The 24,985-nt window shown below is 57.6% G+C and overlaps 2 protein-coding genes and 1 long non-coding RNA gene across 21 annotated transcripts in view; all 3 read left to right on the top strand.

Annotated features, from left to right (window-relative positions):
• RNF157 (ring finger protein 157) overlaps nucleotides 1-4,998 on the top strand; it is a 101,989-nt gene extending 96,991 nt beyond the window's left edge. For all 19 annotated transcript variants that reach the window (XR_012426192.1, XM_074020613.1, XM_074020611.1 and 16 more), the window contains one exon: nucleotides 1,881-4,998. Coding sequence is in view for 11 of the 19 variants with exons in the window: in XM_074020613.1 (XP_073876714.1) it covers nucleotides 1,881-1,999 (119 nt within the window). In the remaining 8 variants the exon portion in view is untranslated. The remainder of the gene's footprint in view (nucleotides 1-1,880) is intronic.
• A 1,206-nt stretch (nucleotides 4,999-6,204) lies between these two features.
• On the top strand, nucleotides 6,205-11,063 carry FOXJ1 (forkhead box J1). The gene is made up of 3 exons (XM_005585050.4): nucleotides 6,205-6,336; nucleotides 6,890-7,556; nucleotides 9,309-11,063. The coding sequence occupies exons 2-3, from the start codon at nucleotides 7,059-7,061 to the stop codon at nucleotides 10,074-10,076; spliced, it is 1,266 nt and encodes a 421-aa protein (XP_005585107.1). The 5' UTR covers nucleotides 6,205-6,336; nucleotides 6,890-7,058; the 3' UTR covers nucleotides 10,077-11,063.
• An 11,496-nt stretch (nucleotides 11,064-22,559) lies between these two features.
• Nucleotides 22,560-24,659, top strand: LOC135967776 (uncharacterized). Its single transcript, XR_010582017.2, has 2 exons — nucleotides 22,560-23,311; nucleotides 23,521-24,659. It is a non-coding gene; the product is annotated as an uncharacterized lncRNA (long non-coding RNA).
• The last annotated feature ends 326 nt before the right edge of the window (nucleotides 24,660-24,985 follow it).

Here is a 24,985-nt window from a genome sequence, read left to right as displayed (position 1 = left end):
AAACAGCTCATTTTATTTTGGGTTCCTCACTTTAAAGGCAATATTAATATTGCCTTACATTCATCCTGCCACACTTAGACACATAGTGCCACCATTAGAGGTGAAAAAAACAGCTTGACTCATGTCCCAGGCTCCAGTACCCACCCCCAGGGAGTAAAGATCCCAAATTCAGTTTGGATGTGAGAGAGATCCAAGACACTCCTGTTCTCACCGTTGCCCTGGGGTCAAGCACCAGAGACTGTTACTAGAGTCCGAGGTGGATTAGCACACCCAGGCATTGATGGAAGTAAGCCATTTATACCTGCTGACTCCACGTGCCATTAAAGAGTTTCATGTCCTGGACTGGCCTGAGGCTGACCCTGGACACTTGTGAGTGGCCTCTCTCAACCTCACGGCCACACTCTACAGTTGGTCAGCCTCGTCCACTGAACAGGTCCTCCTGTGGGTCAGGTGTTGTGCCGGGCTCTGGACTGCAACAGTGAAGAAGTCACAGCCCCTGCCCAGGAGGAGCTTCGTCCCATGGAGGAGCTCCGGGACCTAGCGTTTTCCACCATGTGAGGCATGCGTGGAGCAGTAGTTCAGGCTGCAGGGAGCACTTAGGAGCACACTGTGCCTTACCCTGCCAGAGGTGCCTTGTGAGGGGAGGGCACTGGGAGACATGCTTGGGAGGCCCACAGGGTCCGGAGGACAACATGCCTTCCCTACCCCAGGGAGCCAGGGGGCCCTGAGAGCGGAGGCAGCCAAGGCCCAAGGAGGGAGAGCGAGCGCTCTAGCCTCACCGGAGGGAGGGCACTGGAGGGAGTGAGCTCATCTGTGGGCGGGAGATGAAGAGGACTCTCAGGGGAGAGGCGAGATGGCCTGGAAGAGCCTGAGCACAGGCTGTTCTAGGAGTCACTCACCAACACTCGCATTCTCTCGTCTAGTCCTCACAGCAAGCCTGTGAGGTCAGTACTCATCTCCCATCTGATGGATGAGAAAACCAAGGCCCACAGTAAATTGATGTGCCCCGGATCACACCATTGTAAACTGGGAGTGGAGCCCAGGTTAGTGTGACTACAGATGGAGTCACAACACCGCTAGGAAGTGAGCCCACAGGAGGTTGTGGAGGACTGGATCCAGAACACGAAAGAGAAGCACCAAGAATGGGTTTCCAGATGGGCACTGGCGCTCCTTACGTGGGGACAACAGCAGATTTGGGGAGAGGATGCGTTCAGTGGTGGTATCTGTGGGACCCCGAGGCTCTCAGGCTGGTGTCTGCTGGACTGATGGCACCAGCTAGTAGCAAACCTCAACAGCTGCGTAGGTGCAGGAGGAGAGGAAAACGGCAGGTGATGGGGGCTGGAGCCTCACACTGTCCTCCCTCCGGGCAGCCTTCTATCCCAGAAACCCTGCTGGGTGGCCAGTCCTTTCCTGCCCCCCGGGGCCCCCACAGAAAACATTAACACTTCGGGCCAGAACGAACAGTCTTCTCACTTCCCCCCACCTCTTCCTGCCCCGATGAAAATAGCTCAGCGAGGCCCAATTTCCTTTTCCTGTCTATCGTAACATATAGGCAAACTTTAAAACCAAGTGATTAAAATACGAAAGTGGATCCCAGGGTAAGTTCACAAAACAAGGAACATCTTTCATGTCCCTCCCTGTCTGGGAGCCACAGTGGCAGTGACTGTACCTAGCCCAGGGGGCAGGAGCAGCCTCTGCACCTGTCAGCACCTGCTTCTCTCCGTTCTCACGCACGAGTGCTGTGGCTCGCACCCTCATCGGAGTCTCAGGTGACACGCATCCTGTTCCTTCCGTGCTGACTCCTGGGCTGCCCTGCTAGAGACACCATCTGGATCTGGCCAAAGGTCTGGCTCCTGTAATGTTCATTTTCTGTTCCCCAGGTGCCTGGCAGGCTGATGACAATGCCGTCAGTCGGAATGCCCAGCGCCGGCGCTTGTCATCCAGCAGCCTGGAGGACTCTGAGACGAGGCCCTGTGTGTGGGGCCCCTTGGCTGTCTGAGCCCCAGCCTCTGCACTTGGGCTCCTCTCCTGCCCCTGCATTCCATCCATCCTCACTCAGCTGCTGCCTCCTGGGCATCCTCAGCAAGATGCTGGAGACTTTTCACCCTCCTGTGACAGCTGTTACAACCTGTAACCACAATCCTTCACCTCTCAGAGGGAACTGGAGCTCTCCTTTCTCCCCGTGACCTAAAGCCACTCAATGAACTGCAGCTCACGAGACCCTTTGCAGGGACTCTGGAATGCCCCCACGGTATCTTGATGTTCAGGTGGAGCTGGGGTCCATGGGCTAATTTCTTACACATCTTTTTTCTCCTTAGGGGGTAGAACAAGAAGGCTTAGAGTTTTGGCAGCCTTTGTTACAAACATCCCTCTGGCATTTCCTGGTCTGTGGCACATCATAACCAATTGGAAACCTGCAGTTTGGGGTAGGGCTGGAGGATGGCTCCGGTGAAAAGGGAGAGCAATACTGCACGGATATGGCATTTCCCTTCACAAGCACTAGGAGCGCCTTTCTCAAGGACAAGAAATGGTAGCAACCAAAAGGTTGGTTGAAAGAAAAAATCCTTCCTTCTGGTAGCAGAGCCAGTCTCCTGGGCCTCACGTGCCTGTCTGCTTAAGAAGAAGCCCTTGAATCTGAGAATCCCCCGTTCCCTTAAGGAGCATTTCTCCTGATCAGGTGCATTCAGGGAGGCCTGGGACTCCATCCTAAGGTGACATTTCAAGAAACGTGTTGACCACCTCTGTGTGCCAAGCACTGGGTGAGGAGTGGTCATATATTTCATCTTCACTCACCCGGGAGGTGGCATTCTTGTCCCTGTTGCCCCCATCTCTACCCCCTTTTGTTAATGGTTGAGAGAAATGTGAACCAGTGATTCTTAGTTTGGTGCCCAGGTCCCCAAAGGAAGTGGTGGAGAGCCTTGAACTAAGTTCAGGCAGCAGCATGTGACCAGCAGCAGTGCGCTGGGAGCAGAGGTTGGAATCAGGGCTCAGGGCCTTCACCTCAAGGGCTCTCCCCATCCTCCATGTGTTCCTTCCTTGCCTTCCAGAGCTACTGAGCCTAATCACTGAAGAGGGAGACGGAGCCAGTCACATGCTGACTGGCAGTTCAGAAATAGTGTTCTGTTCATGTGCACTCCTCACCCCAGTCCAGTGTGAGGTCACAAATACAAGAGCTAAAACAGCACAGCTGGACTGTGAGGTGGTGGCTGCTCTGCCTTCCTCAGCGTGCATGTCATCAGTGGATTCCCTGTGGCTCTTCCATGTGTTGTCTACTGGCCTTTGGAAAAGGTGGTGGTTTAGTAGGGCATGAGATTATTTGGAAAGCAAAGCTAGAAACAACTATTATTTGTGAGATTGAGATGTGGGAGAGCCTTATAGGCTATGCCCATTGTGGTGGACTTGTCTTAGGGTTTGGAATTGTTGCCCTAAAAGAGCTTTTTGGCAAGGCTTGGTGGTTCATGCCTGTAATCCCAGCACTTTGGGAGGCCAAGGCGGGCGGATCACCTAAGGTCAGGAGTTTGAGACCAGCCTGAACAACGTGGAGAGACCCCTTCTCTACTAAAAATACAAAATTAGCCAGGCGTGGTGGCACATGCCTCGTAATCCCAAATACTTGGGAGGCTGAGGCAGGAGAATCGTTTGAACTCAAGAGGCGGAGGTTGCGGTGAGCCGAGATCGCGCCACTACACTCCAGCCTGGGTAACAAGATCAAAAAGATCGAAACTGTCTTTAAAAAAAAAAAAATGTCAAGGTGTTTCCAAGGCAGATAGCCTCAAAAAGAGCCTGGCGCCCAGGGGGTCCTTTGCTCCTGTGTGGCTGCAGAGGCCAGGAGTGCAGTGACAGTCTCACTGCCTAGTGATTGTGGCTTACATCCTGCCCTGATAGAGTGGAGCGCGTCCTCCACCCTCTCTGAAATACTGCAGTAGACTTTACCATTTCAGGCCCCACCTAATGTCCTTTCCTTCCCCCTACATTCTTCCCGCCCCTTTCATAGTTGAGATGCATAAGCTGAGCAATAACCCCACTTCCTGATTTCCCTGAAATATGAGCCCAGAAGCAGCAGGTGACAGGGAGCTTCCCTTACCCTGGGGTGGTGGCACACAGACCACCTCCTGTCCTGTCCCCTGCAGGTAGTATTCACAGTGTGGTGTTACCTGGGAGGAGGGAGGAAGGAGCTGAGATGAAGGAGACTGAGGTAAACAGTAACCGCAGTGGCCAGGACCCCCTTCCTGGAGGATCCGTGTCCTTCCTCAGCAGGTGCTCAGTCCTCTCCTAGGGAGAAGCACAGAAAGATTCCTCAAGGCCTCAGCCCCATGTCCAAGGCATACCTAGGTTAGAAATGTCCTTTACTTGTTTCTCAGTAACTATTTCTCCTCTTCCTCTGTCCCCCTGCCTTCTCTTGGCTGTCATTTAGCTCTGTGGCCCACAGAAATACTTCATCCAAGGAGTTGGTCCTCAGTCAGCCTGATGAGGACAGGTCAGTGGCCAACTCTTTTGCCCCAGTCCTTCATCTGGAGACAGTCACATAGTCACGTCAACAGTTTACCCAAAGAGAAGAGGTGGACCTGGCTTCTCCCACAGGGCACAGCGTAACTATGGAGACCCAGGGCTCCTTCCTGCTGCACTAGGCCTGTACTCTCTTTAGTAGTGTGTTCCTCACAGAGCCCTTTTTTCCTTCTGCCCAGTTCCATCCCACCAGAGTTTCTACCCCCGCTGAGGCATCTCCTAGGCATAGACCCCCCACACTCTAAGCCGTCTCACCTGGAGAGTTAGGATCCTGCCCACCTGGAGTTGGCACGCTGGTCACTCACTTTGCTTTGGTCTGCACACCTGGTGTGTGCATGTGTATACTGCTTGTGCCATCTGTGTACCCCTCTCCCTGGAGTACACTTGTGGCACACTACAGTGGGGACATCAAGAATGCAATATTTATGGATTGCTGCATGATTCTTAAAAATGAATAAAACTGTTTACAAGGGAAGGAGAGCTAACTGCAAAGTGAGCTTATCTGTGAAAGTTTGTCTTTCTCCAGCACTCTTTAATATTTTTACTCAAGAGGATCTGGAGTTGGAGGAGTGGGAGAGGCAAGGGCTAGGGAAAGGCACGTTGGCGGGGGAGTGATGGGCCATTGCGGGGCTTTCTTCATGGCCTGAGCACCAGGCTTCCCGACCCCAGCTCTCCAGCTCCTGGGCAGAGGCTAGGTAAGCAACCCAGCCCCCACCACTGCCTCTGCAGCCGCCTTAAACCGGAGAACGTCCAACCCTGCAGCTCCTCAATAATTAAAGAGCAGGAAAGCTGGTGACAGGAGGGAGGCCAGGGGAAGGGAGGAGGAAGGGCCACAGTCCCCAGAGTCCCTGTACTCTTAATCCCTGTCACTTAAAGGTTGGTGAAATTAATTGGGCAAATGACCCCGCTAGGAGAATTTGACAAGTCCGTGACTGCAGAGTTTTACCCACGGGCTCTGCTTCATCAGCTCTCTCCAAAAGGAGTGAGTGCGCTTCTGCGGAAGCCTCTGGAATGTCAGCTTCCTGGAACCTCGACGATACGGGTGGGGAAAGAGCTGCTTACTGGGACACACTGGATTACCCTGCCTCCTGGGTGTGTCTGCCGCCTCTGTGGATGTAAGCGGCAGGTGGCATCGGAAAATCAGACCTGCCTGGGGCACCAGAGAAAGACCCTAAGAGTCAGGGGAGAGGGAAAGGCTGCGGAAACTTGAGAAAGCGCCACTCGTAGCGGAGAGGAAAGAAAATCTCAAGGATACGGTTCCCGAGCCTGAGTCCGCTCCCAGCCTTAGCCCCCCAACCGCAGGCTCCGTCCCAGGAGCAGTCGACGCCTCAGAGCGACCGGGACAGAAAGGGGGTGGGGGCGAGAGTCGTAGTTCCCCAGGACGAACGGATCCATAGCGGTTCCCGGTGCCGCGGGCCGCGCGCTTTTCCGACCCCAGCGCGGGGCCCTCGGGCGGGAATGAGCCGAGCCGGGACGTAGCGGCGGGTAGGGGGTTGGGTGGCGCGGGAGAGGGCGGCAGAAGGAGGGAGTTCGAAGAGAGTTGCCGCCAGAGAGAGTGGCAAGTGCCCGCGGTCTCCTTGGAGACGTACTGACCAATAGCAGCGGCGGAAGCTGTTTATGGGGGCGGAGCGTCGCCATGGCAGCGGGAGAAGCCTTTGGAGCGGCTACTTAATGCCGGTCCCGGGGCCGCGGTAGCTCAGAGAAGCGCCGTCGGGCGGGGGGGCGGCAAGAGTCGCTGGCAGGGCCCCCGAGCTGGGGGCAGAGAGCCGCAGGGGGTGGGAGGAACTTCTTCCAGAACCTTCCTCTGGCCCTGGCTGCGCTCTGAGCCAGGTAAGGGACGGGGCAGGGGGACTGCAGGACAGGGGGAGGGTGGGCGACGGTACCAGCCCGCTCTCATTCGTCCTTGACGGAAGTGGTGGGACCAGGGACTGACATCGGAGAAGTCTGGGGGAGACTCGCCTCCTGCCCCGCATAACTGTTCTGTCCTCTTCCTTCCCGATGATCCCCTATCATAATATTCCTTTTCAAGGATCAAAGGACCTGCTCCGCCCCCGCCCCGTCGTACTGCCCTCCCAGACTTCTCGCCCCATTTCCATTTGTTGCGGGGAGGAAGGGGGTCCTGATTTCCTGCTCTTCGGGAGAAAAGGATAGCCTCGGATGCCCCTACCCTCTTCCTTTATTTGGCTAATAAAACCTCAAAGAGGAAAGGAAGAGGGAGGCGGATCTGGTGGGGTGGGACCCCAGGGCCTTGCTTCTGTTTCCCAGACCTCGGCATTAAAAGATCCTCCCCAGCTGCGGGGATGATGTTAGAAGAGGCGTCCCCGTACACACACTGTCCCCTCGGGGGTGGGGTAGTGCTCAGTTCCCGCCGTGGTCCTCGCAGGCACCACATACTTATTCGGAGGAGGCGCCCCCGGGGTCGCGAGATGGAAGCGCGCGTCCGGGAGGCCGTGTAACCGGAGCTGCGGGACTCAGCGGGCAAGAGAGCGCGGCGGGCCACCCCCGGCTCAGCCCGTGGATGCTGACCGCCCCCTCGGAGAGTCCCCGCAGACATGGCGGAGAGCTGGCTGCGCCTCTCGGGAGCTGGGCCGGCGGAGGAGGCCGGGCCGGAGGGCGGCCTGGAGGAGCCCGACGCCCTGGATGACAGCCTGACCAGCCTGCAGTGGCTGCAGGAATTCTCCATTCTCAACGCCAAGGCCCCCGCCCTGCCCCCGGGGGGCACCGACACCCACGGCTACCACCAGGTGCCAGGTTCGGCGGCGCCCGGGTCCCCCCTGGCGGCCGACCCCGCCTGCCTGGGGCAGCCACACACGCCGGGCAAGCCCACGTCGTCGTGCACGTCGCGGAGCGCGCCCCCGGGGCTGCAGGCCCCGCCCCCCGACGACGTGGACTACGCCACCAACCCGCACGTGAAGCCTCCCTACTCGTATGCCACGCTCATCTGCATGGCCATGCAGGCCAGCAAGGCCACCAAGATCACCCTGTCGGCCATCTACAAGTGGATCACGGACAACTTCTGCTACTTCCGCCACGCAGATCCCACCTGGCAGGTAGAGTAGGCACGGGCGGCGGCGGCTCCCTCCCCATTCCCTCCTCGCTCCCCACACCGCACTGGATTCATATCCCAGATCTTCAGGCCAAGTAGGCTCGGTGCGGCCAGAAGGGAGCACTGCAAAGGAGCCCAGTTCTTGCAACTGCCCCTCCTTTGACTTCCAGAGAGAGAGAGAAGGGAGAATGTCTAGAGGTGGAGGGCATTAGGGGTGCAGAGGCTGAGATTCAAGGGGCAAGCACCTGCCATTCATCCAGCAGGCCCAGGCCAAAGACCACGGCTAGACTCTGCGTGGACAGAGTCTCCTTGGGGAGAGCGATGAACTGAAGGCACATTCTTGTCCCAAGTCCTGGAATTCCTAGACACTGCCCTGCCCCGGGATGGTTTGTCGGGTGGGGAGTCAGAAACGGAAACTGGAACGTGGCCTGCCTGCCAGGCTCTACGTCCTGCCCTTTTGCAGTTGGCTTGGGGAGGGTGAAATGGAAGGGGTGCTGTAGCATGTGTCCCAGTGGACGGTGAACGGAGTAAGGGCCTTCCTAAAGCTGCTGTCCCAGCCCCCCACCTCAACCTCTGCTCAGTTTCCTGCCTCCAACCCCCGCTCTCAGCCAACCTCCCTGGGGGGACAATTACCTGAGCCAGGTGCCTTCCACAGGGGCTCTGCCTACCACACTGGCATCATGTTCCACGTCTCCGGAACCAGGCACTGAGCAGCCAAGGGGCCCAGGCCACCATGTAAACATCCCAGCCTTGCTGCGGGGCACTATCCACCCATCTGCCCTGCCGTGCCAGCTCAGGACCCCTGTCCCCCAGCAATCTTTGGACACGATTAAGCACCTAAGAATAGACAAGGCAGGAGGATGGTGGATTTGAGGCTGGGTAGACAGTGCCCTAAGAGTCTTTAGCCATCACCATCAAGGGCTAGCTGGAGGCAGAGCCCCTCCAAGGGCATCCAGACTCTTCCCTGAAGCACCCAAAGCAGGCAGGCCACAGGACCACAGTCCCAAGCCATTTCCAATGCCCCTGACCCTAGAGCAGTGTCATTTGTAGCTGCACCGAAAAAGCAGAGACCCTCAGCCCCACCCTACCCTAAGCCTGTGCAGCTTGGCTTTGGGAAACAGGCCCAAGGAATGAGTGCTATGCTCTTAGCTCTTGGCTGGGTAATAATCAACTGAGCCTGGAGTGGGGGGAGGGGGCCGTGGGGGGTGAAGGCCCAGGCCAGCAGCCGGCTCAACAAACAAGAAAAGTCATCAGATCCCCCACTCCTCATCCCTGCTCACTCGCTCACTCGCTCTCTCTCTCCCCCACCTCTCCATCCTCGGCTGCCCAGCCCCCTCCCTGGACCCACTCACTCACACAGAGGGCCAGCCAGGCCCAGGCAAAGGGAGATGGTGGTCCAGGCCCTGGGGGAGCCAAGGGCTTTGGCCAGAGGCTGTGAGCGGCAGGGTGAGGGAGGGAGGGTAGGCGACGGGGGTGGCACCGAGAGCCACCCTGCAGCTCAGAGCTCGGATGACTGAGCAGGCAGATATCCCGGCAACAGGGAACAAAAGCCCCCGACAGCACTCCGGGCTTCCAGTGCCCTGTGGCTGGTGTCCCAGAGCCGCAGCCGCCTGGGCAGAGCAGCGTGTCTGTCCCCACCTCCTCTCCCCTGCCAGAGAAAAGATGGGGGGCGTGCAGGAGCACCAGGTGCCACTTCGTCTCCCCATCCCCACTGACCCAGCGGTTCCTCTCTCTCTCACTCTCTCCCTGCACCCAGAATTCAATCCGCCACAATCTGTCTCTGAACAAGTGCTTCATCAAAGTGCCTCGGGAGAAGGACGAACCAGGCAAGGGCGGCTTCTGGCGCATCGACCCCCAGTACGCGGAGCGGCTGCTGAGCGGGGCTTTCAAGAAGCGGCGGCTGCCCCCTGTCCACATCCACCCAGCCTTTGCCCGCCAGGCTGCGCAGGAGCCCAGCGCTGTCCCCCGGGCCGGGCTGCTGACGGTGAACACCGAGGCCCAGCAGCTACTGCGGGAGTTCGAGGAGGCCACCGGGGAGGCAGGCTGGGGTGCAGGCGAGGGCAGGCTGGGGCATAAGCGCAAACAGCCGCTGCCCAAGCGGGTAGCCAAGGTCCCGCGGCCCCCCAGCACCCTGCTGCCCACCCCGGAGGAGCAGGGTGAGCTGGAACCCCTCAAAGGCAACTTTGACTGGGAGGCCATCTTCGACACCGGCACTCTGGGCGGGGAGCTGGGTGCGCTGGAGGCCCTGGAGCTGAGCCCACCTCTGAGCCCCGCCTCACACGTGGACGTGGACCTCACCATCCACGGTCGCCACATCGACTGCCCCGCCACCTGGGGGCCTTCGGTGGAGCAGGCTGCCGACAGCCTGGACTTCGATGAGACCTTCCTGGCCACATCCTTCCTGCAGCACCCCTGGGACGAGAGCGGCAGTGGCTGCCTGCCCCCGGAGCCCCTCTTTGAGGCCGGGGACGCCACCCTGGCCTCCGACCTGCAGGACTGGGCCAGCGTGGGGGCCTTCTTGTAAGAGGCCAGGCCCTGCCCCACCTCTGGACAGTGCCCAAGTCAGGGCCTAGAACTATCCCCCAACACAGGTCCACAGACACCCCACCACCCAGGCAGGGGCTGGGCCAGGGCTCCAAGGCTGGCCCCACAAGGCCACATGGCCACCAGCCCCAGCTGCCATCAGATTCAAGCCCAGGAGGCTGAGAACGAGGGCCCAGGACCAGAATCGCTGCCTCCTCTCCCCAGCCCCCCTTGTACACACAGTGTTTCATTGCTCCGCGTCTTCCCAGCCCCAGAAACCAGCTAAAGGGCCCTTCGCCGTGAGAGCCTAGGCCTGGAGGGGCCCGGGTCAGGCTGGGGAGGAACAGAACCGGGCCCTCCCAGAGCACCTCCGCTTCCCCCCTGCTTCCCCAGGTCTCTATCCAGAGAGAATCCCCCGGTACCACAAATGCTAATTAGATGACAGCAAATTAACCCCCTGGAGGCTTCTCCTGGCAGAGCCTCCCTGGGGCCGGGGGCAGGCAGTGGATGGGGCAGAGCTGAGCAGAATATGGACTGGGGGAGGGGGCAGAGAGAGGAGATCAAAATGAGGTGGGGGCACAGGGTTGGGCAAGGAGATCCTCTGTAAGGCCTCTGGGATCTTTGCCTGGCCCCTAATCTTTAAGCCCAACTTGAAGCTGAGAGCAGCAGGAAGTTCGGATTTGGTGGTTTGGGGGCCGGGGCATCCAAGCTGTAGAGGGCAGGACAGACAGACTAATGTAGTGAGTGTAGCTGTAGCTGAGGCTTAACTGGGAGGGCCACTGAGCTTGCTGGAACTACTGGGACCAAGAAGGGGTAACCCCATGCCCCTGCCTGCATTCCTCGGGGACGTGGGGCATGCCTTGCTCCACCTGGATCCCCTGGGCTGCGTCCCACATCCACCCTCCTGCCCCTTGGGGCAATTTAACCTTTTTCATGGAAGTTATTTACAATGAAAAGTTTTTAAAAATAAAATTTTTAAAAATCTAAATATGGCTCCTCTCCAAACTTTCTTTGGGAACAGGTGAGGGCTCAGTGTTTGGGAGGGGCAGAGCCTCTCTTTGCTGGAGTGAGGGATGACTGAGAGGAAGATGCGGGGGCACTTAGGGCCTGCAAAGAACACTGACGAACTCCCCATGACCTCAGCATCCCCAGGGAGGAAGGGACTGAGAGGTGGCTCTCGGATGTCCCCTGGAGCCTAGGCCTCGGTGGCTCCATCCGTGCAATGGGGAGACTGAGGCCCACAGCCCTGGGGGATCAGGAGACAAAGGGAGGAGGAGTGGCCCCCGCCCCCAGACCCGGGGAACTCAAAGGCTAAGTGTGTCCTGAGCTCGGCCCCTGCTGTCCCCCGCTGCGAGGGCTTGCCCGGGCCGGCCTGCCCCAGTCGGCCATCCCCGGCCTGGGCTGGTCTCCAGCACCTCCCTCACTTGGTCCTCTCCTGGAGGGACCCAGCCCCAGGGCCCTCACTTCCCACACAACCTGGCCCAACACAGGTTTGGGGAGGAGGAAGGCCACCAGGGAAAGGAGTGAGCTCAGACCCACCCCTCTCACCTACAGTGGCAGGATCCAGACTACCAGAGTTCTGATGGGGAAACTGAGGCACGGGAAATTTGTGTCTGGGTGACAGCCAGCACCTTTCAATCCTCTTCCCCTTGCTTTACCTGGGAGCCACCTCCCAACTCAGTCCTCGCCACATATACACCCTCACGGGTGCACGACACCTCCAGAGAGCCACTTCCTTGCACACGAGCTCGCACACGGGCGCACACACACGGGGGCACAAACAGGCAACGTCCCAAGCATTCCTGTCCAGCCTCCACGGACCCCTTTCTCCCAAAGCCCCTTTCTTTCTCCATCCTCGAGGTTGGCTCTAGGCCAACCTGGCATTCCCCTGCTAACTGGCTGCTTTCACTTGCTAATTATTCTAAATACTGCAGGAGGGCACGCAGCCTGCAGGGTCCAGGAAGGCAGGCTGAGGGCTGCCTCAATTCTCTTCACCCCGCAAGCGACTCCCCCTCCTTCTCCCCACTGTCCACCCGCTTCCTCTTCATGGACCTCAGCATTGGGGAACAAGGTGGGCTCCAGCCTTTTCCCCACAGGATCAGCCTCCCGCTTTGGACTGAGAGGCGGGGCGTGTAGCTGTGTGCCCCAGGCCTGTGCTGGGGGGAAGAGGGGCAATGTCTGGGGCAAGCAGGACCTCCTACTGGGGGAGCACCAGGCCTGAGAAGCAGATCAAGGTTTGCCCCAGCTTGACAGTCACCTGGAGGCTCCTGAAAAATCCCACTGCCATTCTCCTGTCTCAGCCTCCCGAGTAGCTGGGACTACAGGCGCCCGCCACCAGGCCCGGCTAATTTTTTGGATTTTTAGTAAAGATGGGGTTTCACCATGTTAGCCAGGATGGTCTTGATCTCCTGACTTCGTGATCTGCCCGCCTCAGCCTCCCAAAGTGCTGGGATTACAGGCGTGAGTCACCGCACCCAGCCTCTCCAGATAATTTTTAAAATCAGCCAGGCATGGAGGTGTGCATCTGTGGTCCCAGCTACTCTCTACACAGGAGGCTGAGGCAGGAGAATTGCCTGAGCTGAGCCCACGAGGTCAAGGCTTCAGTGAGCTGTGATTGCACAACTGCATTCCTGCATGGGTGGCAGAGTAACACCATGTCTCAAAAAAAAAAAAAAAAAAAAATCAGGAAATTAACATTGGCCTGATAATCTCATCTAATCCACAGACCCCATTCAAACTCTGCAGATTGCCCCATCACGCTCCTCCCTGTGCCAGCATCCCAATCCGAGATCACTGTTCATTCACTGTCCTATCTCTTTGGAGCTGTGTGGCTTTGAGCTCATAACTCAAGTTCCCTGGGCAGGTTCCTCATCTCTTTTCATTCTAACCTGCAACCTCCACTTTTGGGGTAACCAGCCCCTGCTTCATGTGACAGCCCCCGCCTGAACCACCTCTTTTTGTTTTGCTTTGTTTTGAGACAGAGTCTTGCTTTGTCACTCAGGCTGGAGTGCAGTGGCACAAACTCGGCTTACTGCAACCTCTACCTCCCAGGTTCAAGTGATTCTCCTGCCTCAGCCTTCTGAGTAGCTGGGATAACAGGCATGCACCACCATGCCTGGATAATTTTGTATTTTTAGTAGAGACGGGGTTTCACCATGTTGGCCAGGCTGGATCCTCAAGTGATCCGCCCGCCTCGGGCTCCCAAAGTGCTGGGATTTCAGGAGTGAGCCATCGCGCCCATCCCCACCTCACTTTAAGTGTTGGGGGAAGCCCATTCCCAAAGCACAGAGCCACCCTTCTGTCCCAGAATTTCCTGCCTCTTCCCCATTCTGTCTTCCCACTGTAACCCCCCGCTAGGAATGTGATGGAGAGGGTGGGGAGGGCCAGGATGTGGGAGGAAAGGCCAGGAGCTCAGACCTTGCATGGCTCCCCTTCCCTCTCCAGGGCACATCCTGTTCCATAGGACAGGCCACCCGGGGCCCAGTGACTCTCAGGTCTGGAAGGTCCCCAGGGATCCCCCTCAACTCCGCACTTTATGCTCCGCTGGGACGAACTCTTCAGGCCCCCTGCAGAGCTGAGCTCCATCTGGGGCAGGAGTCAGGAATGGCTCTCCACCTCCTCCCCTGCCCCAGGACCCAGACTTGCTGGAAGAGGGTGAGCTGGAGGGCAGGAAGGAAGGCGGGGCGGTGGAGGGTCAGGTGCACCTCCCTCCTGGGCTGAAGTCCAAAGGTAAATAGGTGTAGGTGCGCTCCCGGCAGGGGGCAGTGGGCTGGTCCCTTGGGGCAGGCCTGGGCCTGTCGGGGGTGGGGATGTGGGGAGGGGCCGCCAAGCCAGCCTTGTTAACAATGGGGTGGGGGAGGAGCCTGGGTCCTGCTGACACTTTCTTGTTTGATGAGAAGGAAAACACAGGTGACAAGACGGCGGGCGGGGGGGGTGCACCTCGAGCAGGGGAGGGGGCTTTGTGAGCCCCCCCATCCAAAGCCTCACTGACTGGTGTGAGCTGAGGAGCAAGTGAAGCGCAGGAGGCCCTCAGGGACTGCCTTCTTCCCGGGGCACCTGTGTCTGCTCCACTCTGTGGCTCCCAGGTGGGCAGGTCAGAGCTACCGGGCGTGCTGGGGCTTGAACCTTCCCTGTCTGCGTCAGAAGTTGGCAGGGGCCAACTGGAAGGACATTGTCCCTCAGAAGCCAGCCAGCCTGAACTGCAGGGCAAGGAGAGGTGGGGGTACCATAACGGAGGGGGCTGTCAGGGCTGAGGGTCTCCCTACTGGCCCCTGATAGCCTTCCAGCACAGTCCTGAACTGACTCCCACCAGCCCCTCACCTGCCCTTGGGCCGCACCACCTTGTTCTGAGGACAGAGAGGTCTGAGCCCCAGGACCCACGCTCCCAGGAAAGCAGGAGTTCCAGGAATTGGAGAGGTGTGCACACCTCCACGAAGCCCACCCCACCCACAGCCCCCAGAGCCCTTTGAAGTCAGAGCCGTAGCGGGATTGAGGTGGGCAGCCCTCCCAATGCTGCTGTTTGCCCAGGGAATTAAGCTGAGGCGGGGCAGCTGCCCACAGCTCTCCCCTTGCCCAGCCAGCCACAGGCTCCCTCTGCAGCCCCGCACCCCCACCAGCTGCCCTGCCTCTCTTCCTGCCTAACCTTGGGCACCAAGCCCTGTCCCCATCCCCACTGAGCAACAGAGTGCCTTCAGTTTCCTTTGAGTGAACTGTGTCCATGAGTTGGGCAGGGGGCAAGGAGGGGCAGGCTGGGATACAGACCCTACCTCCTAAGCCCACAGGTCTGCAGACCCCTGTGGGAAGATGACCCGTCTTGCTCATTCCTACCTTCGAAGCATCACAGCCCCCAACGTGTTAAGTATTTTTTGAATAAGTGAATGAATAAGTGTGCTGGCTGGCAGATCAACACAAGATAGAAAAGCAGCCGAGAAGCCAGAGAGTCAACACCCAGGGGTTCTCCAGTCCCTGGGCTGGGAACGCTCCTGAGGCCTCTGGAGGCAGTGGTTTGACCCAAGGGCGTGCAGAGGTAGAAGGCATTCTGGCCCAGGGAGAACTCTGAGGAAAGCCCCAAGGTGCCCGGTTCTGGAACTGAGCGAGGGGACAGACTGTTGACCCTGTGGATTTGGGGGCCTCTCATGTGGAAGTGAGAACAGAGGAAGGGGAGTGGCAAGGACCACCACTAGGAAACCAGGGGACCAGGGAGGAGGAGGCAAAGCCGAGAGGGAGTGGGGAGGACGCCTGGGAACTGTGGCAGGGGGAGCCCCTGCACTCACACACCTGTTCCCCGCCGCCCTGAAGGGAGCACCCACAGTGCTGAGTGCCGCAGGGCAGCCTGAGTGGGGGCAGCGGAAGCCAGCATTGGCCCTGGAGGTCCCGGCAGCCTCCCACGGGGCCATTTCCTTAGTGCAGTTGGTGGGGTGCGGGGAAAGTGAGAGCAGGCAGCAAACTCCAGCTCCAAATGGGGAGAAAGGAAGGAGAGGGTGCGGACAGGGGTGAGGGCAGACTCAAGGAGAACTTAGAGATGGGAGGCCTGAGGGCATTTGAAGGAAAGAAGGGGTACGGGTGCCCCCGAGGGGTTGGCAGTGCTGAGAGAGCTCCTGGTGGGAGCAGGAGGAAGAGGGTCTCAGAGGAGGCAGAAAGGATGAGCGCTGGCCCCTTTCCTGGAGAGGGAAGAGGAAGAGGATGGGCAGGGAGTGGGGCTGCGTCAGGGTGAACAGGAGGGTGTGGGGGGCTCTGGCTAGTGTGCGGAACTACAGGGTATAAGGGGCGGAAGTGCGGAGGAGCAGGTCTGGAGTAACTTGGAAGGGCACTCGGGAGCAAGGGGAGCAGAGAGGAGGGACAGGAGCTCTGAGGGGAGCAGGGGCCCCGGGAGGTCAGGGTGGCTGCCCTGCACCCAGCTCGCAGGGTGAGGCTGGAGGCTGGAGATTCTCAGCTGCAGGAGAGGAAGGCCAGGGTCCCAGGTGCTGCTGAACACTGGTCAGTCACTCACCTGGTGACCTGGTTCCTTACACCTTTGAGCTGAGTCAGGGAGGGGCAACAAAGAAGGAAGGAGACCCGGTCTTGGGGAGCCTTTCTAACCCACCGAGCTGGGAGGCCCACAGCCTTACGCATGGGACTCACAGACTCTGAGGCTAACATGTTTGGGCACTGCAGCTTCAGGGCAGGAATCCTGTTCTCAGAGCTTTGCTCATGAGGTATGGTTCCTTTTCCAAGACGAGTCTCCTAGAACCCTCCTTCATTACCCAGAAGCCTCTCAGGCACCCCTCAAACATGCTATGGGCACCTCAACTCTCCGTATGCCTGGCCAGATTCCCCTTCTCCCTGTGTGGGCCTTCCTCACGAGGCATTCCCTCACTCAGGACTGGCACCCCCAGCCAGTTGTCTCCCAGCCCACTGCCCTCGCTCCAGTATGTTCTCTACCTGACAGCCACCGGGCCTTTCTTTTTTCTTTTTCTATTCTTTTTTTTTTTTTTTTTTTTTAGTGGAGTCTTGCTCTGTCACCCAGGCTGGAGTGCAGTGGTGTGATCTCGGCTCACTGCAACCTCCACCTCCTGGGTTCAAACGATTATTTTGCCTCAGTCTTCCGAGTAGCTGGGATTACAGGCATCCACCACCACACCCGGCGAATGTTTTGTATTTTCAGTAGAGATGGGGTTTCACCATGTTGGCCAGGCTGGTCTTGAACTCCTGACCTCAGGTGATCCACCCACCTCGGCCTCCCAAAGTGCTGGGATTACAAGTGTGAGCCACCACACCCTGTCTCTTTTTCTATCTTTTTTTTTTTTTTTTCTTTGAAACAGAGTCTCTCACTCTTGTCCAGGCTGGAGTGCAGTGGCACAATCACAGCTCACTGCAGCCTCGACTTCCTGGGTTTAAGTGATCCTCCCAGCTCAGCCTCCCGAGTACCTGGGACTAGAAGCACATGCCACCACGCCTGGCTGTTTTTAAATTTTTTGTGGAGATGAGTTCTCACCAGGTTGCCCAGGCTGGTCTCAAACTCCTGGGCTCAAGTGATCCTCCTGCCTCAGCCTCTGAAAGTGCTCAGATTACAGGTGTGAGCCAGCCACCTTGCCAGGCTTTTTTTTTTTTTTTTTTTGAGATGGAGTCTTGTTCTGTCCCCAGGCTGGAGTACAGTGGCTCGATCTCAGCTCACTGCAAGCTCCGCCTCCCGGGTTCACGCCATTCTCCTGCCTCAGCCTCCCGAGTAGCTAGGACTACAGGCGCCCGCCACCACGCCTGGCTAATTTTTTTTTTTTGTATTTTTAGTAGAGATGGGGTTTCACCATATTAGCCAGGTCTCAATCTCCTGACCTCGTGATCTGCCTGCCTCAGCCTCCCAAAGTGCTGGGATTACAGGCGTGAGCCACCACGCCTGGCCTTTTTTTTCCTTTTTTAAGGAAAAATTTTTACCTCATAACAGTACATGCACCTGGAATAAATATCAATCTTAAAAAGACTTAGTATGTTAAAAAGTTTTTAAAAAAACACAAAAGGTCACTAGCTGTTCCTTCAGGTCCTGCTCCTCTGGTAACCATAACCAACCACTTTCAGTTCTTTCACTGGTTCAGGTAATCCCTGCTGTTCTTTTATTGTGTGTGTGTGTGTGTATATGTGTGTGTGTGACAGAGTCTCACTGTGTCACCCAGACTGGAGTGCAGTGACACGATCTTGGCTCACTGCAACCTCTGCCTCCTGGATTCAAGTGAGTCTCCTGCCTCAGCATCTCGAGTAGCTGGGATTACAGGTGTGCACCACCACACCTGGCTAATTTTTGTATTTTGGGTAGAGATGTGGTTTCGTCATGTTAGTCAGGCTGGTCTTGAACTCTGGACCTTGTGATCCACCTGTCTCAGCCTCCCACAGTCCTGGGGTTACAGGCGTGAGCCACTGCGCCCGGCCTATTTTGTTCTTATTGAGGTAAAATTTATGTACAATTAAATGAGCTGATTTTAAGTGTACTGTTCAAACCATTTTGACTAATATATATCAAAACACAGAAAATTTCCTCATGCCCCTTTCCAGGGGATCCCTACCATCACCCCATCCCTAAGCAACCACTCATTTGATTTCTATTGCCATCAGTCAGTTTTGCCTGTTCTAGACTTTCCTAAGAATGTCACCAGACAGTTTGTACTTTGTGTTCAGCTTCTTTCACTCAGCATGTTATTTTTGGAATTTCACTATGTCGTTGCATGCATCAGTAGTTTGTTCCTCTTCATGGCTGAGTAGTATTTCATCAGCTGATGGTAGCTGTTTGTTTATCCAGTCTCCTCTTGATGGATATCTGGGTTGTTTCCAGTTTTGTTCTATTGTGAATAAAGTTGCTATGAACAGTCTTGTACAAGGCTTTTTGTCATACAGCTTTGTTTAAAAACAATCCCTTTACTTTTCATTTGGATAGGGTTTGGGAAGTGAAGACATATATGTGTATAACGTATCTGCCATGTCCAACAGGACTACCCTGAGTTGATTCTTTTTTTTTTTTTTTTTAAGACGGAGTCTCGCTCTGTCGCCCAGGCTGGAGTGCAGTGGCTGGATCTCAGCTCACTACAAGCTCTGTCTCCCGGGTTCACGCAATTCTCCTGCCTCAGCCTCCCGAGTAGCTGGGACTACAGGCACCTGCCAACTCGCCCAGCTAGTTTTTTTTTTGTTGTTTTTTTTTTTTTGTTTTTTAGTAGAGACGGAGTTTCACCGTGTTAGCCAGGATGGTCTCAATCTCCTGACCTCGTGATCCGCCCGTCTCGGCCTCCCAAAGTGCTGGGATTACAGGCTTGAGCCACGGCGCACGGCCTCTTTATTTTTTATTTTTGAGATGGAGTCTTGTTCTGTTGCCCAGGCTGCAGTGCAGTGGTGCGATCTCAACTCACTGCAACCTCCACTTGCCAGGTTCAAGTGATTCTCCTGCCTCAGCCTCCCCAGTAGCTTGGGACTACAGGTGCATGCCATCATGCCCGGCTAATTTCTGTATTTTTAGTAGAGACGAGACAGGCTTTCACCATGTTGCCTGGGCTGGTCTTGCACTCCTGATCTCAAGTGGTCTGCCCACCTCAGCCTCCCAAAGTGCTGGAATTGGAGGCGCGAGCCACTGCACCCAGCCCCTGAGTTGATTCTTCAAAGAGGTGGCCCAGGTATCCAGCAGGAGTGCAGGGAGGAAAAGAGTTTCAGGCAGAAGGAGGGGAGTGAGCAAAGGCATGGAGGTGGGACCCTGCCAGTTTGCCCAGAGGGCTGCTAGCCTCTCGGTGCTAGGGAAGGTAAGGGGCCAGGGTGACCCTTTTCAAGTGCAGCTCTGGCCACATCACTCCTCTGCTAACAGTGCAGTGAGTTCCCTCGCCTGCAGAAGGAGCTTCAGTTCCCCTAAGCTCCATCAAGATCTGACTCCCGCTCACCCCTCATCTTCCCACCTCCCCTGCCCTCTGTGACCAGTCACACTAATGCACCACTCAGAATCACTATTTCCACTCTTCCTGTCCCAATGCCTGCCCTCTACCTTGAATGACCACCCTCCCGCTCTCCCGCTTCACCTGGGTAACGCTTTTCAGGACTTAGTTCCAGAGTCCCCAGTCCTGGTCTCCACCTGGGTTAGGTGTCGGCTCTGGGCTCCCACGGCATCCTCAACATACCCCACCTGCCAGAGCCCAGGACAGCAGGCGCATGATATTGATGACCATACAGTGGCCAGCGAGGTTGTCAGTCCCCTTCCCAAGTGGTTCTCTTGGCCCCTCTCTGTGTCTAGCACCTGAAGGAGATGTGAAGAGGCGGGGAGGGGAAAATAAACCAGCCCGCAGGGTGCATGTCACCATGCCATCCAAGCCCAGGTCTGAAAACCCAGGTGTGAGCCTTTTCTCTCAGTGTGGCTGGTGACACCTGCAGAGAGAGGGTTCTCCCTGCATCGCCATCCTGGCAGAACTTGTGCCAGCCTTTTTGGCCCTTCTGTTTGAGCAGGCAATTGGTAACACACATCGGGGTCCCCAGGTTGGTACCTGAACCAACGTCAGCTCTGGCAATGCCACCTCTCAGAAGAGTGGCCCTGGCTGGAGCAGAGTCGGGGCTGGGGGTCCCTGGACACTCGCTCTGCCCCTAGCTGGCCAGAGTTCCAGAAAACCCACATCTCACAGTCCACCCTTGACCCTGAGCCCTTTTATCTGGTGGGTCTAGAACACAGTTTGGGGGATGACCTCCATCACAATCCCTTTCCCTGCTTCACCCCTGCAGCCTGGTGAATGCCTCCAGGGCAGAGGACAAGTGCAGGGGGCCTCCGTTCCTGCCTGCCCAGTACCCGTGCCCCTCGCCTGCTGCCAGCACAGACTGCCCACCGTGGGGCTCCTGGGTAGAGGACAAGTGTGGGGGCCTCTGTTCCTGCCTGCCCAGGACCTGTGCCCCTTGCCTGCTGCCAGCACAGACTGCCCACTGTGGCGCTCCTGGCTGCTTTCTGTGGTTCAGGTTTGTTGGGGGAAGCACCTGGGCTGGGTCCTGAGCTCTGGGAGGCACCATATCAGCTGGCTGGGCCTCTGGCAGACCCCAGCTCCAAGTCTGGTCCTGGGGAGCTGCAGGCCCAGATTCCTTGAGGGGTGCGGGTGGGAGGTAGGGGTTTGTCTGTTTGCCCTTTTGTGGGAGGCAGGAGCAGCTGGAGTAGCCCTCAATGACAACAGCAAACACCGTCATCTGCAGGCGGCCTCAGGAGCCTTCTAGTGTCACCTATAGCTGAATAGAATGAGGCACAGAGAGGCACAGCTCTGAGGATGGTGGCACAGGCTGGCTTCTCATGGGCACTGCCGGCTGGGGGACCCATGTGGACATCTGCCACCTCTCCACTCACCACATCAGCATCTGTGTCTCCCTGCTGGACTGGGAGCTCCGGGAGGGCAGAGGCAGTGTGCAGTTCCCTGTGGCACCTGGCCGGAGTCAGGTATGGCACACGCTTGGTGCTTAGCAGAGCACGGCAGCATGGATGGGGGGCAGGATACACCCCAATTCTCACAATGACTTACTGGCAGAGCCAGATCCAAAAGTCAGATTTTTCAGCTGGGCAGATAGCATGGAACTATCAGGAAGGAACTATCAGGAGGCTGGGCGTGGTGGCTCTCGCCTGTAATCCCAGCACTTTGGGAGGCTGAGACGGGGTGGGGGGGACGGGGGATCACCTGAGGTCAGGAGTTCGAGATCAGCCTGGCCAACACAGTGAAACCCCATCTGTACTAAAAATAAAAAAATTTGCCGCATGCGGTGGTGCATGCCTGTAGTCCCAGCTACTTGGGAGGCTGAGGCAGGAGAATCGCTTGAACCCGAGAGGTAGAGGTTGTAGTGAGCTGAGATTGTGCCACTGCACTCCAGCCTGGGCTACAAGGGTGAAGCTCTGAAAAAGAAAAAGAAGGAAGGAAGGAGGGAGGGAGGGAAAGAAAGAGAGGAAGAGAAGAAAGAGAGAAAGAAAGAAAGAAGGAAGGAAGAGGGGGAGGAGAGAGAGAGAGAGAGAGAGAGAAGCAAAGCAAGGCCACTCAGGCCTGTCCTGCCTGTCCCTCTGCCCTCAGGGGCCCAGGCCTCACCTCCAGCCCAGCCTCCTCCCCGGCCTCATTAAAAAGCCCTTACTGAAGAAGAAGTGTGAGTGGAATCCCGCCAGGTAATACAAGCTGAGATATCTCTGCTCATTCATTCATTCATTTCAGGCAGACAGTAGGACCCTTCCGTGAGTGTGAACGACACGCAAACCCACAGAGCAAGAGCACACTGGGGACTCCCTTCAGGGTCATCCCACTCAATCCCCTGCCTCAGGGCAGCTATCCACTCAGGGAATGAGGCCTTCTGGTTTCCAACCGCAGGGGCAGGATCTCAGTCCTGGGGCTGAGGGGAACGGTGGTGGAAACCTGACTCTCGGCTTGCTCCCGAGCAGGGCTTCCCTGTGCCCTCCCGCCCCCAGCCAGCAGCCTGTGTCTTCTCGTTTACTGCCCAAGGCACCGCACTCTCCTTATTTGAGGCCCCCAGGCCATCCTGCCAGGCAGCCCACTCCTGCCAGGCTCCTCTCCAAACACAGTGCAACCTCAGCTGACGCGGGGGCCCCAGGGCCGCTCTGCCTCCACTCCCGCCACACTCAGCCGTCCTCTCCGACACCCCTGGCCCCCTCCCTACTTCCCAGCTTTCCTTCCATAAGGCCGGTCGCTGTCCTGAGGCCCCCTTCTCCCATCCTTCAAAATCCAGTCCATACGCCTGTGCCTCGGCCTCCCTGAAACGCCCCATAGCTGTGGCTGTTCCCCCAACCCAGGCCACAGCCCTGTGTCTCTCCTGTGGCCTGGATAACCGAGGCCTGCAGCGCACCCCAAATTCCCACGTTTCCAAGAAAACCATCTTCTTATTCGGGCTCTCCTCTCTCTTCCTGCTTCATGCCTCGCTGAGTTCGTGAACAAATGAACGAACCTGCCCTACTCGGGAAAGATTCCGCCTGGCGGGGGCCTGTGAGGGGCCCTTCCTGAGGACAGCGCCACCCGCCGCTTCCGTCCCTCTCCCCACCGCAGCCGGGCACGGAGAAAGCGCTGAGTCACGTTCCGGGCACGCGGCCCCCGGGGAACCAAGCCTCAGGGGCGCGCCTGGGCCTGTGGGGGCTCCTGGGCCTGCTGGGGCAGCGCCTGGGCCCGCGATGGGGGTCGCCTGCACCCGCTCCCGCTGCCCAGCGCAGCCCCCGCATCATCCCAGGTTGCCTGGAGCCACAGGCCGGGCAGCAGCGGGTGCCAGCGGCTAACGCCACCGCGGCTTGTCAGCCGAACCCCCCTTCCGGACTGGTTCAGAGGAATGGGGAATGGGGGGCGCGAGAAGCCCCCAGCAGGCTGCCCCGACCCCTGATTTCCTGCCCAGCCCCCAGGTCGGGTGCCTGGGGGGCCTCTGGATGCCCCCTCGTTGTTTGCTTCCCCTCCCGTCTCCACGGTCCCTCCCTCTTCAGCGCCCCCTCCTGCCCCCGTTCTGTCCACACCCATGCCCCCGGCCCCTAGGACTTTCCCTTCCCCTGCACCCTGGACCTTCTCAGAGGTTCCCCCTGCCCGAGCGCGGTGGAGGCCAAGGGTGGAGTGGGGCGCCCCCTCGCGGCCCGGCCCGGCCCGGCCCGGCCCGGGCTCGCCTCACCTCCCCGCCTGCCGAAGCCCTCCCGGAGTACTCCGGGTTCAACCCCTGAGCACGGCGGTAGGAGAGCGCCCCCCTGCGGCACAGCCACGTCCACGAAACCCCTCCCGGGGTTCTAGAAAGCGGAGGCCTCCGGTAATAGGGGCTAAGGCTGGGCCAGGGGGACAGGGACAGGCCCTCCCAGCTCCTCCCCTGCCGAGCCGGGAGGGTTGAGGGAGAGGGGGAGAAGGGGGTGAGTGTGTGTGTGTGTGTGGTGTGTGTCGCGCAGGTAAGGGGCCATGGCCTAGGACAGCTGGGCAGTGAGTGACAAGTGCCTGATGGGTTGCTCTTCCTTCATTTTACAGGCCAGGAAGTCTTCCTGCGGTGGGGTCTGCAGAACCAGTAGAATCCCTCCTGGGGCCACCACGTTCCTGGCACCATTCTGAGCCTTTGTAATGCTAATCTCCTGTCGTGAGTGCCTCGGGAGTGTTGGGGGACTGTAATATTGTTGTCCGTGCAGAAGGAAAGACCGAGGTGCAGAGAGACGTCTAGAAGGTGCTAGAAGGTGACTATCCAGCCCTGGTATCACTGCCTGGTGATTTCGTTTCATTCATCTTCACAAACGGCCTCACCGGGTGAGTCCAGGGGCCAGGAGGCTCAAGATGCTGTCAATGACTCGGGACTGTTTGGGGGCAGATAAGAGGAGGTGAGGGGTTCTGCAGGTTCTGGATAAATTGATCAGAACTCAGAACACATTTCTAAGCAGTGATCATTAGCTGCAGAAGCTGATTTTGTTCCTAACATACTCCAACTACAGCTGGAAAGGCCAGGGAAGAACCGGAGTGGGCACCGGCTAACATTTCTTGAGCGCCTACTAGGTACCAGGCCCTTTATATGCGCCATGTCACTTAATTTACCTCAAATCCAAGGGGCCTTTGTGGCGTGTTATTCAGAAGTCACAGGGCTAATGAGGGCAGGACTGGGATCAGACTGGGCCTGTCTGGCCTCTCACCTGGGTTATTTTTCCTCCACTCGGCGGCTCATAGCACCAGCTGTGATTTGGACAGAAATCAGCTGCCACGTGCAACGTTCTCCCATGGGAACGTGTGTCCGCAGCACCTATCTCAGGGCCCAAATCCCTCCTGCCCCACAGCCCTCTCCTGGGACCTGCCTTGGATAAGATGAGAAATTGGGATGGGAGGTGTGGGAGGCGGGGCAGGGTGTGCAGGTCTCTGGCCACACAGAGAAGCGTGAAAGGATACAGATTCCTCCCAACACATCTCCTGGCCTAGGTGTTTCTGCTGCCCACAAGTAGGTTGCTGTGATTTTCAGGTCAGAGAGGCTCTCGGTTGCCTCAAAAGCTGCACCCTCGGCTGGGCATGGTGGCTCACGCTTGTAATTCCAACACTTTGGGAGGCCAAGTCAGGTAGATCACCTGAGGTCAGGAGTTCGAAATCAGTCTGACCAATATGGTGAAAGTCTGTCTCCACTAAAAATACAAAAACAATTGGTCGGGCGTGGTAGCAGGTGCCTATAGTCCCAGCTTCTCAGGAGGCTGAGACAGGACAATTGCTTGAACCTGGGAGACAGAGATTGCAGTGAGCTGAGATCGTGCCATTGCACTCCAGCCTGGGTGACAGAGTGAGACTCTGTCTCAAAAAAAAAAAAAAAAAAGCTGCACTCCGACCTCCTTCACTTTGTCTTCCCTGGGACGTGTATGCCATCCCTTTGATCCTCCTTCCGCACCCCTGCTCCTCCTCCTGGAGTTAGCCTTCATGCACTTGTTTATTTGTTCATCATAGATTTACTGGGTACCCTGAACACCCTCTG

The sequence above is a fragment of the Macaca fascicularis genome, chromosome 16, assembly GCF_037993035.2.
Source record: "Macaca fascicularis isolate 582-1 chromosome 16, T2T-MFA8v1.1".
NCBI lineage: Eukaryota > Metazoa > Chordata > Mammalia > Primates > Cercopithecidae > Macaca > Macaca fascicularis.
This window is presented reverse-complemented; position numbering and strand designations above follow the sequence as displayed.